This window comes from Clavelina lepadiformis, chromosome 1 (genome assembly GCF_947623445.1).
Source record: "Clavelina lepadiformis chromosome 1, kaClaLepa1.1, whole genome shotgun sequence".
NCBI lineage: Eukaryota > Metazoa > Chordata > Ascidiacea > Aplousobranchia > Clavelinidae > Clavelina > Clavelina lepadiformis.
In genome coordinates this window covers 19332201-19348017 of record NC_135240.1, presented here as the reverse complement: position 1 = coordinate 19348017, position 15817 = coordinate 19332201, and the positions used below count along the sequence as shown (strand labels likewise).

At 34.0% G+C, this 15817-nt stretch overlaps 1 protein-coding gene across 1 annotated transcript; it reads left to right on the top strand.

Moving 5' to 3' along the window:
- Positions 1-1058: 1058 nt before the first annotated feature.
- LOC143450277 (band 4.1-like protein 5) lies at positions 1059-12129 on the top strand. The gene is made up of 11 exons (XM_076950759.1): positions 1059-1338; positions 2677-2778; positions 3121-3248; positions 5495-5592; positions 8302-8422; positions 8665-8752; positions 9351-9509; positions 9647-9801; positions 9912-10030; positions 10627-10738; positions 10902-12129. Exons 1-11 carry the CDS (start codon positions 1153-1155, stop codon positions 10990-10992), a joined length of 1359 nt encoding a protein of 452 aa, XP_076806874.1. The 5' UTR covers positions 1059-1152; the 3' UTR covers positions 10993-12129.
- Positions 12130-15817: the final 3688 nt, after the last annotated feature.

The following is a 15817-nucleotide window of genomic DNA, read 5'->3' as shown; positions in this document are numbered from 1 at the left end:
CGAACTTTCAAACTTCCGCATTCTGTCTGAATCAATACATTAGTCTTTAAAATCATTTCAGACAATGGGTAAAAAAGTGTTTTAGAAGAAGTATGTTGATTTAACACAGCTTTCGTACGATAAACTATGCACACAGCTGCAAAATTTTGAATGTTTAGCAATTCCAAGCTTGCATTTTTGAATTCCATCAATGAATGATTGATTGATAGCATCATTTGCAATTCAATTCCATTATAGCATGATGGGTGCTATATCTATTGATTTTCTTGCCAGTGTAATACCATATCAAATCCTAATGACATAATATAGGGTGCATCCGAATTACCAATTAATGGTCAAATGCTTATCAGCTACCAGTTAATCATTTGTCGATTATTTAGAGCTTAATTACACAGCAGCAAACTGCTTTGTTCCTTAGTATGACAAACCTTTAATTTTATTTTGCATGCTTTCTTGCGTTTGTGTTTCTAAACGAACAAATGTGGCTACGTCCGCACCTTCAAACTGTAGTCGTCGGCGAATTGTATCAAGTGCATGCAGAACTTCTTTATTTTTTTGTGTAGTCGCAGCGATTGCGTCAGCAGAGCTTTCTTCGTTGATGTCGTCTTTTTCAACTTGTTTGTTTCGTAAAACTTCTTCACATATTACGGCATCATCTTAACGCAACGCTTTAACGCTTTCTTTACGCAATGCTTAAATGAAACTAAAACAGTGCGAATGTTAATATCTGTGTATTGACAGCCACGTGTTAAAGCTTAAATTCGGCAATGTCTGTTTGATTGTTTTGTAACAAAGCGCAGTACAAGTCGCAAAGCTTACGCATTGCGTGTGTACTCCCAGTGCATGTTGTTTTCAATTTTATCTTTTAAAAACTTTTGAATAATTGAATAAATCAACTTCATTTTTATTCAACTATGCGGATTATGCAATAAACCGCTATGCGATAAACCGAAGTATTATATTTACAAATGATAGACTATGGTTTAGGATTGCGCTCTTTATGCGATAAAACGGATTATGCAATTATCCAGAATGCAATTAACCGGATTCGACTGTGTATCTTTATATATATATTACTTTTAAAGGCATTGTAAAACACGAGTGGTCAGTGTTTTGCTTTAAGTTTGCTGGTAATAAGTGACTGAATGTATCATGCTTCGTCTATTGCGAAGAACATTTAGCAGACGTGGTAGAAGGCGACCAAAGCCAGCATCAACCAGTCGTGGTATTTCAGAATCAGGTATTCATATTCCAGCACCAGATGGTAAACGAGGAAAATCTATTATTACTGCTCGTGTTGTACTGCTTGATGGAACCGATGTGTCAGTGGATGTTCCTGTAAGTATTATCTTTAGAAAATAATGTTTCTATATGCTATAAAAAAGTTGCAAATCATTTGTTATATATATGTTGTATTTTTAAAAAACACGGATTGTCTGCAAGTTCATTTGTATACTAATGTAATTGCGTATGGCAGTGGTCGGCAAAGTGTGGGACCTCAAGCAAAATATAATGGGCCAGATATTGCGTCCTGTAATTAAGTAACTTTGGGCTGAGTGATGGTTTCAGTGTTTTTTCTATTAGCTCGGTTAACTTGGAGCACTAACGAGCCACTTCTGGATGTTAAATGTAAACATTATACAAATCGTCATCCAAATTGCGCATTATTGTTCGCGTTAATAAGTGCAGCTCAGATGCTTCTTGTAATAGTGAATGGATGCATTCAACACTTATGGCAAAATATGCTCCTTACGTATCTAGTTCTACCAGTTAATCGTTTTGGTTGCTATTAGCTACTGAAAAAAAAAGAAAAGGTAGCTTTTGATGGCAGATGTGTAGCATTAGTGCATTAGACCATCATGCAGAATTTGTAGGTATTTGTATCCATCACCTATCAATCAATTGTAGGCAATTAACCAGATTTGCAGGTCAATGCAGATTAACCAGGGTTCTACTGAATGTGGTGATTTGGCACAGTTACAAGTCTTTTAGCCGCATAGTGTTGTCGCCCAAATCTACAAGATTTGAAATGTACTGCAGATATTACAAGTGTGTATGCCTTCAATTACTGTTACGCAAATTGTGATTTTATGCATTGCATCGCAATCATCGTTTTTTCTGATAGTCTTATATGCTGGCCAAATTATTTTTGTCTTAAAAAGAGAGATTTTGTACTGGTATATACGAATATGGTATATCATTTTATGAAAATGTTTGACGACCACATTTTGCAGAAACAAATTTATCTACAATGTTGTTCAATGGAATGGCGTTCTCTTAATTAGAAGTGATCATAGTTACCTGGATCGAACTTTTCTCATTGTAGATCCTTGCGCTATTTTCATAAATTTCATTTCGGAGAAGAATCTTTCTGACGTTGGCCATTGCCAATGTTACAGGATATGTTAATGTGATAGGCAAACCTCCCAAACTACGAATCCTATGTTTAAGAAAATTTTCCCATGCGGTCTTGTCGCAGAAAAGTGGTCTCTAGCTGACGTCAGAAGTTTATTTTGGCATGAACCTGAGTGATCGTTGGCCCTTTTGACTACTACTTGGCTCCACCACTGCTTGCATAAGAATAATTAATTATCAATTTGATTTGCTGTAGTTCAAATAGAAGTTGCATATGGTTATTGTATTTATATTTTGCTTACCTGCTATTTTTTCTTGCAGAGAAAAGCAATTGGTGAAGTTTTGTACCAACAAGTCATATCATACCATTTAGATTTAATTGAAGTTGATTATTTTGGGTTGCAGTTTATGGATGCAAATCAGGTAATTATGCTAAAGTTGTATATTTACTTATTTTTAATTTTATTTATTTAAATACTTTTTTCCACTGATTACGTTGTTGGTCAGGCAATAAAAAGAAACATATCAAAGTAGTAATTGTACCTTAGCTAACTTTTTAGCATTTACATATGATACGTCTGGTGTTCTTTTTTTATTTGTTTAGGCGCATTCATTAAAGTTTCAGTGGATAACTTACCTTTTTAATATACTAGTTCTCGCTGTATAGGATACACTTATCCATTACATTTTGAAAATGCTTTCTGTTGTGTTCTGGAATATTAAACTCTAGTATACTGGTTCACATTTTGAAACTTTTGATATTAGGTCCCTCATTGGCTGGACAAGACGAAACGGATAACTCATCAGGTTAAGATTGGCCCTCCATATACATTTCACTTCAGAGTAAAGTTTTATTCTTCTGAACCAAATCTTTTACAAGAAGAACTAACACGGTAAGTAAATGCAGTCATAACCGCATAGACTTGAAATTAATTGGGGGCTTTCAAACATTTAAGTGTATTATTTCTTTTTTAAGTAAAGTAAAGTTATTTCTTTAAAAGTTTTGTGCAAAAATTTAGTGTCTTAAAGCTGTTGATATGTACACCACACTAAGATGCTTTATTTATGTAACATGTTATCCTAGACTTAAACTAGTAAACTGTTATACATTGGTCATCTAGGCTGGATTATGTGTGTTGTTAGGCTTTAGCTTTAACATTGTTGTTGTTCATTTTTATCAATATTAGTGGTTCCCAATATTTTTTGAGAATGACCCACTTTTCAAATATGATCCGTATCCATGGACCTCTTTCTATAATTCCTATCCCATGGTTGTCTGTAGTCATTTAAATGCTAGTAGATTTAGGATGACAAAGTTGACTTTGACAAAGAAATATATATGGCATTATTGACAAGTCGCAAAAGTCAGAATAGATGCAATGCTTCTGTGCAGAAAAGAGCGTCATTATCGATGATTTACTATGTGAAAATTATTGCAGTCAATTTAAAGTACATAGGCAGTTTTCAAATTTACATGGTCTGAAATGACATAGGTAGCATGGTAGCAATGTCAGTGTGTCCAAGAAGCACTTACTCTTTTATGTTTTCTTATGTGCTTTCGCACGTTTTTTGTTTTAGGAACATTGCCTTTAGCTTACCATTGTTACTCCGATTATCTCGTTAACGCATTTTATATATTTCAAACACTAACTATCGTGTTCCCATTAATCCATTTATCTACTGCGTAACATACCGAAAACAGCCAAACCTCAATTTAACCTACCTAAGCTTAGCTTGTTATTTCAAAAAGGTTATCCTTATTTTAATGCGCTGTCCCAATCTGTAGTCCACAGTCCCTGACCATTTAGTCATCATCTAACCTTGGCCATGTCAAAGTTGTATTCTTTTATACCTAACCATAGCAAAAATGATGAAGGTATTAATCAAAAATACAGTGAATTCTCAAACTTTTTGCTATCGTTGAGCAAATGCCAATGCTCATTTGACATTGCATCTAAGTAAAAGGCTTTTGAATCTAACCCATCTTGAATTAATTAACAATTCCAATTCTGACGTCACTACTAAGCATTTCATTTGAATGCAGAGTTGGCTTAGCAATGCTATCATGGCATTTTCTCCAAACTAGTATAAGAAATAAGGCTACATAGGATAGAAATATTTTGCAGGATTTTTTTGTGCACTTATTCTCAGTTGGTGGCCTCCTAAATTTTGAGCTATGGCCTCCAGGTTGGGAACCACTCATCTATTTTATGGTTTTTATGCTGCTTGTTAATTCTTTTGCTGATTCCAGTCAGTAACGCCCATATAACTCCCAAAATGCTGATTATCTCATTAACCTCTGTTTTTCACCTCATCCTTGAAGTAGGCGCCTCTGTATGCATTGAATACTGGCTGTGTCCGAAAAAAAACTGTGTTGAATGTGAAGTGTGGTAGCAATACGCAGAGGTTGGCACAAGCGCGCTGCTGTTTTTTTAGGAGCAATTTCGAGAACGCACTTTTTTTGAACAGAGAAACGGAGCCATGAGTATTATTCACTCGCCGCTCTTTTTTTCACAAACAAAGCTGTCAACGCACAAAATGAATACAAATGGTTAGTTTCTTTAATTTAGGTTTTTGGACTGCCGTAAGACTATAAATTTATGTATTGAATAAAAATAAAACTGCTTTCTTGCACAATTTCTGCTCCCCAAAGAAATTTAACAATAGAAAACACAACACTAAGCACGTCAGAACCACGTAATTACGGTTTGATATAAATGCTTTTTTATAAAGCTGGCAACAATGAGCCAATTTGTCATCATAATGTTGTAATTTGCTTCACGTTGGCGTTATTTTTATAACTAGTAGATGTATGGTCTGAAAGTGAAGAATATTAAATTATGATAAATACGAATCCGATTAGTGTTTGAAAGTGTGCAGAGTAAAAATATTTTTAATTTCTGTAAAAGGCAGGAGCATGAGCGGCAAAACAAGTGCGCACTTTCATTTATAGAAGGGCGAAAGCTCCAGAAACGCTCTTAATTTTCATTGATAGAGCGATAGTTCTTTAAAAGAGCGGTTGCCCAGCTCTGGCAATATATTGCATTTCCATGCCTATGAGGACAACTTAACTGATATTTTTTGATCAACAACTACCAGTATTTTCCTACACTAACGATTATTTGGCACTGTGTTATAGGTACCAATTTTTTCTACAACTGAAACAAGATATTCTTAGAGGAAAGTTATCCTGCAGTCCTGCTGTTGCTGCAGAATTGGCTGGGTATGCTTTACAATGTAAGATGTTTTTATGTTTTTGTCCAATCGGTTTTATTAAGGTAAAACAATTAGCAGGATTCCAGTGTGGCTTCTGCTGTGTTAGTTGTCGAAATTTTTATTTCAGTTAGGTTTTGGATAAAATTGTGAGTTTATTTTAAGTAAGCCTTATTTGATTAAGGTCTTGGTATGGACTGGTTTATGTATGTAAAATGAAAGAAGATTGTAGTGTTTAGAATAATATGTGTTATATATACCTATTGTATGCAGTGTTGCAAGTAACTTATAAAATAAATTACAGATTTTACACGTCACATAGCCATAAGTAATTATGTAATTTTTCTTACACGCACTTGTTTTAAGACAATACTGTGCTGTGTTTATTGGCAAAGCAGATTTATTTAACAATTCACAAGTAATTACTTACTATTGATTTTCAGTTTTGCAAAATTTTCGTTTCTTTTCAATGACAGTCTTAAAAATTTTCCCAGAAAAATTGTCTTTTCTAATAAAGCATTTTTCTATTTATTAATGTTTTATGTAAAAGGCGAGTTAAAATGCAATTAAAGTGGTCCTTATTATTTGGACTTGTTTTCTGACGAACATTTCCCTAAACTTAATTGCGTATCGTAACTTGGTGTGTGAGTATGACCTACTTTTACATGAGTTGCTAAAGCGATATTCCTGGTGGACTTCGTGTGATATCACTTTAACGGTTAAGCGGTTTCACTGCCATACTTTTCATGCCCGATTCATGGTCATCGCAATAGTTATCAACGGTTATTATGTCACATTACAAGTGTTGTTTTCTGCTCTTTCCCACTTAGGGAAAATGACAATATGGGCCAATGCCAATATGGATTATTGGCAATTACTTGCAACAATAGTATATATGTTTCGTAAACGTTTCAATCTATTTGCACATTGAGAATACTTTCAAGGAATTTCACTAACCTTTAGTGCAGTTTTTGTCACTTATTTCTTTTAGAAATAACTCAAATTTCAAGTACAAAATTACATTCCAAGCATTGATAAGCTCTTCTAACCACACGCAATTTCACTTTCACATATAACTGCTTCGTTAGTTTAATGCAAAATGAGAGTGATTTTTTGAAATTAAAAATTCATCTAGATCGTAGATTTCTCTACATCATGCAAAGTGAGACTCTTGCCCCCTTTCATGCCAAAGCTACATGAAAGCTATTGAATAGTTAACTCATTAAAGATACATCACACATGGCAAATATACAAGACAAAAAAATGTGGCAAATGTGTAGTTTGTCATTTCTTATGTACAAGGTCTGTTCAAAATGTATCCCAGTTTAGCATAAAAACAACACTCAATGAATGTCACAAATTTTGTGTAAACTCCTTCAAAATAACTATCCTTGCAGGCTGACACACTTTTTCTAGTGTTTTCAGCTCTTTGACTCCTTCTCTTGTATGCTGTGGATTTTTCCAAAATGTTTTCTTGTGACTGAAATTGCATCCTCTTTAGCATAGTTTTTAACGTTAGAAACAGGCAGATGTCACATGGTGCCAAATAAGCAGAGTAAGAAGTTTTTTGCACAAATGCCATGTTGCCAGTTTTTCTTTGTTCACATATCTGGCCGCTTTCTTCACACAGTAATACCAAGTCGACGTAAAGCCTCCGACTTAAGTAGTGTTCTATTAGTTGTTTTACTTGTTTGGTTTTGTGGTACATATTCGTGATGCTGCTGAAATAAAAAAAATAAAACAGGTCAGCATCACTTTTTCCTTGCTGCAAACTTGTTGTGCCTTGATTTCGATGCTTCCATTGTGAAGATTGAAACTAGGTTTAAAGATCGTAACCATAAACCAATATCTCATCAGTAGGGCGATTATTTTTTGACTTGTCAAAAAAAGTCAAAAAATTGTCAAATTTACAGCGTTAGGTCAAAAATTGTCAAAATTGTTTACAGAGTCAAAATTTTTTACCAAGTCAAAATTGTTTACAAACTGCATTGTCGTGGTGTCATAGAGGTTGCACTGTAGGTGAACTTGTTATTTTACATTGTACACCTTGTAGCCTAATTTATACTGTTGTAAATGGCCCATTGTCTACTTATTGTGAATCAGCTCTTGCCTCAGTTTTGCTTTAGATACTTCATATATCTTTAGTTTAGACAAATGTATTGAACAGTTTTTGTTGGAACTTAGTTGCAGTTTGTTTGGCAATGATTTGTAATTAGCTGATTTCCCTTTTCAGAATAGGCTAGGTCTGTGTTCAGATTTTTGCCCTTCTTTACTACAATAAATTTAGCTTTTGTACAATAATGCGTAATTTAACTACTTGAGTTCTTCATACGTCAAAATTTGTCAAAAAAAAGTTTTTTAATGTCAAAATTTTCAATTTTTAGTTCAAAAACTTTCGTTTTTTAGGTCAAAAAATAATCGCAAGTAAAAAAATGAAAATTGGCAAGTAGAAAATTAACATACTATCTACAACTGCACTAAATGCATCAAAAAATGAAAATGATACCAATTTTTGGCTTGAAAGTTGTTATGTATGCGCACAGCGCATTAATACTGACATCACGATGTGCCGAAAAAATGTCACTGGCGTGGCTTTATTTTTGGCAGAAGATGATTAGATCAGATACTTTTGTAGACAGACTTTCTCCATAACATACACTATACTAAATTCAGTTTGTACAATGTGCTGCATTAGATTATTTGAGTTTTTATCATATAAGAAACTTTCCACAGCTGAACTCGGAGATTATGATCCTGAAGTCCATAATCCTTATTTCATTTCTGAGTTTCGATTTGTCCCTGATCAGTCTGAAACATTTGAAATCGCTGCTATTGAAGCCTACAAAAAATGCAAGTAAGTATAAGTTTACTGTGTATTTTTACGCCTTGTTCTTACTTGTGTTTAGTTAGTTGGTAAAGTATTATTCAATGTGGAAAGTATATATGTTTACTGATAATTTTGTTTTCAAATAGCGGTATACACCAATGCACGATGATGTAATATGATGATGATGTAATGTGCATGCTCTGCTGCAACTCTTATACAAATGAGGGAATCTTTTATTAATTTTTATACAGCCAGTTTTTTTTATGCAGAGGGCAGTCACCCGCTGATGCAGAGTTAAATTACCTGAACATTGCAAAGTGGAGGGAAATGTATGGTGTGGACATGCATCAAGTGAAGGTAAAAGCAATTGTTGGAGTTAAAACAAACGTTTTTGGTGCATGATGCAACAAAGAATGCTGCAGTTTTGGATTGTTGTGACGCTTTCATGACAATATTGCCATAATTGTCAATTTTAATCGTGCTTGCTAAGGAATACAAGATTTGTATGTTTCTGGAATGAGATTATAAGGCAATTATGACAGAGCTGGGTTTTTAAAACAATATTTTATTGTGTAAGTGTTTTAGTATTTTTGGAACAGGACTCAAGTGTCTTTGATTGAATACATTGACTTTTTTCAGAAGTATGCATTCCTAAAAGTAAAGAATGTTCTAAGTTTGTATACAATACAAGCCACAGTAAACATAAAATAGTTACACTTGGATAAAAACTGGATTTACCTTTGAAGTTGTAAATTCTTCATAGATAAAGCTTGAAACATTGTTACATGTCTGTCCTAAAATGTTTCTTGTGGTTGTTGTTAAATCAAATTGTTATTTGCTTTTATCGTGTTAATGAAAGTAATATTCATAGTTGCAATCTGGCTGATTTAATGCATCAAAATGTGGAACCATTGTTGCTTAATAACCGACAAAAAAAGTCCTTTTTTTGTTACAGGGTAAAGATGGCAATGATTATAGCTTAGGTTTAACACCAACTGGTGTCTTGGTATTTGAAGGAGACCAAAAAATTGGACTATTTTTTTGGCCAAAGATTAAAAGACTTGATTTTAAAGGGAAACGATTATTGTTGGTAGTCACAGAGGATGATGATAGAGTGAGTACAGTTCAGGTTGTGATCATATCATGCATAGCAAGTTGTAGTACTTAGCATGTGTACTACGAAATAGTTATTTTTACCAAACCAATTAAGATTATTAGTTATGAGTTACTAATTACCGATTTGCTTTCTAGGGGGTGGAGCAAGAGCACACATTCGTTTTTCGACTAGACCATCCAAAGGCATGTAAACATTTATGGAAATGTGCTGTAGAGCACCATGCTTTCTTCCGGCTAAAATCTAATGTTCCTAATGCACAAAGGCAGCAAATGCTTCGGCTTGGTTCAAGGTTATAGTTAATTTTGGTGTATTGCTTTTCTTAAATTTAAATTTAGTCTTGTTAAATTTTTAGTGTAACTTATGTTTCAGTTAAGCTCTATTTTGTAATATTTCATAAAGATTTCGACCCAGTGTTAGAACGGAATTTGAAATTACTCGTAATCGCGGACCAAGAAAATCTGTAAACTTTGAACGAAAACCTAGCAAACGATACTCAAGAAGACCAAGCTTTAAACGAAGTATGATAAAATTTCTATTGTGTACTAGACTAGTTTGCTTGTCCTGCCAATGTATAGCTTAGAACAGGGATGTCCAATCTTTTATTATAGTGGGCCGCATTGTCACTTAAAATAATTCAATGGGCCGCAGAACCTATTAAATTTCAAGAAAAATGGGTACATAAAGAAACAATTAAAAACCATTAATTTCATCTTTGAAAATAGGAGCAAATAACACACACCTAGAAAGAAAGTCGAGTCTTATAGTCATATATAATCCTGTTGCTCCCATACTATACTATTACTGCACCCCTAAAAGCTGACTGGTACATTTTAATTAGGCTAAGATTCAAAGTTCAAATAACTACATTTGAAGTGAAAATGACTAGCGGGCCGCACAAAAATCTCAGGCGGACCGCAGGTTGGACATCCCTGGCTTAGAATGATGTTAAATGCAAATTGCCTTTTGCAGTTTATAGTCAAATATTTTCAAGACCAATTTTTATGATTGAAATCAATTAAACTTTATGCTGGTTGTCTACACTATTATTAATCACAGTTTGTGTTTTTAGTTTTTAAAACTTAAATAATTATTATCAGTGCTACAATTGCTTTAGGTATGCAACAGCATCGTCCAGTCCCCACTGATGATCAACCTTTCAGCAGGTATGTTCCACAACACGGTCCTGCTGCTCCTCCCACTCAATATGCCAAGAAATCACCAAACAGGTACACAGATATGGAAGAAACTTATTTTACCTTAAGCTTGTTAGTATAATATATTTACCTCCGTTGTAATGAAAAGTTAATTTCTTTGTTTCTGAGTAAAAAAGTGTAAACTTATGCCAAAAGAAATATTTATCTACATTTTACTCGTCTTTGATTTTAAAAGATCACCGCCTCCAATTGATCCACACAATAACTATCCAAAGCCACAATATGCGCGAAGCAGTGCCAGGCAGGCTTATGGGATCGAGGTATAGGAGTCGTGATTGTTGTCAGTTTTCCGGCATTAAAGTGTTTATGAAAATAATCTGTTAATTTTTTACCTGACCCATGTTTGCAATCGCGGTTGGAAATGTCTTTGAATTTTTACAAATTATGATTTAACTGCTTAATTTTCTTGTGTTTATTTTTATAGTCTGACATTTAAACTTGGTGCTAAGTTATATGTTTGTACATAAGTAACACTTCTGTGACCTTTTATTTTTTTCACTTTATGAAAGTTTTTATTGTGAAAAGCATTTTATATATGCACAGAAATGCTTGTTTCAAGGCTGCTGTATTTTACACAATTGTGATATTTGATATAATGCATTGTTATTGGTGCTAATTGGTAGCATAATTGTCAGATTATATTGGCCTTTTTCAGTGGTATTATATTATGTCTATTTTTCTAATAATATTGAAATAATGAACTGATGTAATTTATGCACTTAGCAACCATAGCGTTATTTGGCGACAGTTTTTCTGATTCATCAAGATGTCATTGCCATATATTTTCATAAGTCTTGAATTCTCTAGTACAGTTCTGTTCTTGCCTCAAAAGTTATCGGTGCTTTTACTTACAGTAAGTCATACTATAGCAGCGCTGTGTTTACACCTTTTATGTGGCATGAATTTCTTACTAAATAGTACAAAATGTATGTTTTAGTGTCCGTAAAATAGACATAGAAATGAATTTTTTTTGGTACGGATTACAGATTTTATCACTGCTTGCTACGTTCACTGCTAAATCTTAACTAAAAATGTTAAGATTTGGACAATTTTTATGAGCCGTTTGTAGTGTTCTTGTTGTTGTGGAAGTTTTTTTGTTGTTCTTTAAAACAAAATTTTAAGTGCAGCTTGATATTCTCAGAATTTGCATGTAATGCCTCTGAATTCATCACTTTGAGTTGGAACTTCACTGGGATTTGCACGATGTTTTGTTGACAATCAGTTTGATTTAATTGTGTTAGCTAAGCATTTGCCAACTATTTTCATCTTCACATGTGTTGCATGAATTTGTTTGATTCACAATATTCCAGCAATTTGCGGTAGTTTCAATGTAATATGCAAGGTTTATGGCATGACTGTTGTAGGCACTATAAATGAAAAAGTATGTATGCGTTGTTGCAGGACTATTCTTTGCGATATGATTTGTACTTCACTAAACTGGCTTCGTGTTTTCTATTCTGTTGCCTATCTTTTGTATATAAACTACAAATATGTGCTATAATACCATAGAATGTAATACGGTACAAAGCTAAGATTCACCATTTCACATCAGTGTTTTGAAATGCACATAGAAATCTGTTAATTTCAGCTGGCTACTCTTAGCTTGGTAGTAATTGTCTAATACTGCCTCAGCATCATGTATTTTCTAACAATGGGTATAAGTCTGGGATTAACATGGCTCTTTGTAAAATGCGTTTTTGCTACATTTAGATATTTTTCAAATTTTGAAATCTATAAATATACCTTTAGGACTGTCAGATATATGGATCAACGTGTTTACTTTTGTTGTGTATTATGTTACGTTTTATTAAAAGTATATAATCTAAAAGTTTTTATGATTTAACAAAAGTGTCTGCAAATTATTCTTCCAGGAATACATTATACAGTGGCATGGACCAAAAGATTGAACTAGAACTAGTCACAACTGTAACTTACTGACATTGTCGAAATTGGCCATACTTTTTGAGTAAAATACACCAGTTTATTTCATATGCAGAGTGGGACATACTAGAAACAGCTTAACTCAATTTTCGCCGTTGCTGCTGAGTTGCACCTCACTGATTTCCAACCCAACACCAAATAATTTCCTGTGTATCTAGAAAGGTCTTCTGGTCAGAACGGAGCTATTACTGCTATTCTGTAATCATAAGTCGAAAGAAAAATATGTAAATAAACACGTTGAAATACACTAACTGTTGCATTGGTGAAGTATATGATTGACGTGAAAGTTGTAAAAATTATGACTATCAAAGATTTGCAAGCAATAATTGACGATAAATCAGAGCAACCTGATGCCGAGTTTTTGAGGAAGCTAAAATTTACAATAGACACAGCCATTAAGGACAAGTTATGAGAAAAGAATAGAATTATGTGGACACAAGGATGAGATCATGAGACAGTTTGAGGTTGAAAAGCGAATAAGGGAAGACAAAAAATTTATGAACGAAGACATGGTAACAATAGAATTAAAAGAAGAAAATGGCACAGACAGAGCAAAGAGATTTTAACACTTTGTGCAGTAATCCAAAGTAGTAATAGGCAGTAATTTTGTAATCCATTATTACCTTATCGAAAATAAACTTCAACTTATTGATCTTATATATATTGGACTCGGGAGCCGAGTGGTTCGAGTGCTGGTCTCGCAATAATACGGTTCGTGTTTTGTGTTCAATACCCAAATGGCGCTACCGTTATAATGCCTTTGTGTTTGGCATTAACGAAGCTTGCTCCTTTTCAGTGGACCTGATGATATTTCTAAATTCGGGCAATATTCCGATATACAAAATCAAAAACACAAATAAAAAATATTTCAAATTCGAAAAAACGCTAACTCATTAATTGGGGCTTGAGCGATGAGGAATCATCGCCGAGTATAAGTCGTGCGAAGACTTTTCTCAGTCTGAAGATAAAGATTATATCATTATACCATACTCAACATATCTCCTACCATACCATGCAGAAATACCTAAGATATCTTTAATGACCACACCGTTGGGGTTTTTTTCTCGGGTATTCCCCAGTGATGTCTCACTCTTTTTTAGCAGTTGATGTTGTCTGAACCGTGTTAACCAAATTTTAAAGTAAAATAAGAAACAGTATATAGTTTGGCACGCTTAAGGTTAAGTTAATATTTTTCAAAACGAGCTTTCGCAAGCATAAGCTTTTTTCTTCTGGTGTACTGCACTGTGATTTCACAGTCTATGCTTTATATACATAAGCTTGCTTCTGCTTGCGAAAGCTCTTTTTTTTTTTTTTTTTTTTTAGCAGAAATGCATTACTTTGCACAGTGTGGAGTTATCTCAATCAGTGTTAAAAATAAGTGGTTAGGTTAGGAAAGTGTGCATGTAAAAAGTAGATTTTAGCTGTTTAGCATCTACTTTAATTTAGATTAAAACATAGATTTGAGTCAGCTTTAGGTTAATCCGTGAAGTACCGTAAACTACCAGTAGGTCATAAAATCTAAATTACGTTATCCACTATCCAGAAACTTCAAACAAACGCAGTAGCCTATTTCTCTGGTCAAATAGTGACAATATTATCAGTAATACACTTCCTTAGACCTAACCAGCAGGCCCCACTGTGTCTTTCTGCGTGTGTCACTTTTCTGCCCGTTACTGTAATGTTAGGCCTACCTTATTTAAAATAAGCAACTTCATTAACGGCTAGCCTAAAAGTTTACGCAATTGATATTTTCTTACAAGCCTACCTTACTTCGCGTGGTAACTGTTGCCCCGATGAAGTAGACACTCATTTATTTGATAATTTGCTGTTAACTTAATATTTGGTGACAAAACGAATAATTTCATCGAAGTGACGAAAGAGATTTCGAGTTCAAATGTTATAGTTTGACTTATTTGTCCAAATTTAGTTTTGATCGAATTTAGTCATGAGAGGTGAGAGTTTGGGTCAGAGGGGAAAAGTTTTAAATTAATTTAGGCTTTGGAAAAAAAATGTGATTTTAAGTTGAAAAATAGTGTTTGTTTCAATTCGCAGTCTTTTGGCCCAGCTTAGTTATGTAATCATGATAAGTGTGAATTTGGGTCAGATAGGATTAGTTTTAGGTTAATTTACACTTTGGAAAAATTAGTACATCGATGTAAGTTGAAAATTAGCATACATTTCAATTTCCCGACTAACGTAATTGCCGTTTATTGTATACCTATTTTTATACTTCGGTAAATAATGGCCAGTAAAATAAGTGTCTACTTATTATTTACTGAAGTAAGAAAATATCAATTGCAAACTAGCTAGCCGTTTACCAAAGTAGCTTTTCCCAAATTCGGTAACCTACAACCTGTGAAATAGATGCTGCCTAATTTAATTTTTTGGAAACAATGATCAGCATTACATGACAGTTGCCAACTAGACATGTAATGGAAATAATAATTGCAATTGCACCCTTAGGATTTTTGAAAACTGAGCTTAGTGCACCTGAGGGTCAACTAGGCCGGACTACAGAGTATGAACGTTTTCAGCAAAATCTTGGATGCGCCAAACAACTAAAATGAGAAGTGCAGTGTGCAAAAATGATCAGATACATTAGAAGTGAACACTTACGTGTACACTTACACAGTAGCATACACAGTATGACTTATTCAATCTTTAAATCAATTGAAAATTGACTGCACAGAAGTTTTGTCCTAGACATTATGTGCAAAATAATGCACCTAAGTGCACCACTGAAGCTGCAGAAAATAAAAGGCAGTGAAATGAAGACAATGAAAAGCAGTATTAAGTGCGGCTGTGCAGTCTGGCAACTTGGGAAGGCTGCGATCTCTAAAAAAGAAGACGTTAGCTTTGGCTATTCTGTTTTTCTTTTTTTTGGACTAGAAAGAGCACAATGTCTCCTCTTTATTAGAGGTCGCATATTTATGGCCAAAAAGCAAACCCCAAAGGCTTTGAATTTTGCCAACCAGACTGCAAAATGCAACATTTCACACCCAGTGTACCCCGATTTTAGTTGTTCTTCACCCTCAAGATATCGTCAGAAAACACCATGCTTTCCAGTTCAGTTTAGTATGGTTTTAAATTTGGAGGTTGTTTCCTGCATAGTTTACCAACTCTCAAAAAGTTTTGTGTCTTCACAGAAAG

Coding starts and splice junctions, on each gene's coding strand:
- LOC143450277 (XM_076950759.1), top strand. CDS start 1,153: ATGCTTCGTCTATTGCGAAGAACATTTAGCAGACGTGGTAGAAGGCGA. Junction 1,339..2,676: donor ATGTGTCAGTGGATGTTCCT/GTAAGTATTATC, acceptor TTTTTCTTGCAG/AGAAAAGCAATTGGTGAAGT. Junction 8,423..8,664: donor GAAGCCTACAAAAAATGCAA/GTAAGTATAAGT, acceptor TTTTTTATGCAG/AGGGCAGTCACCCGCTGATG.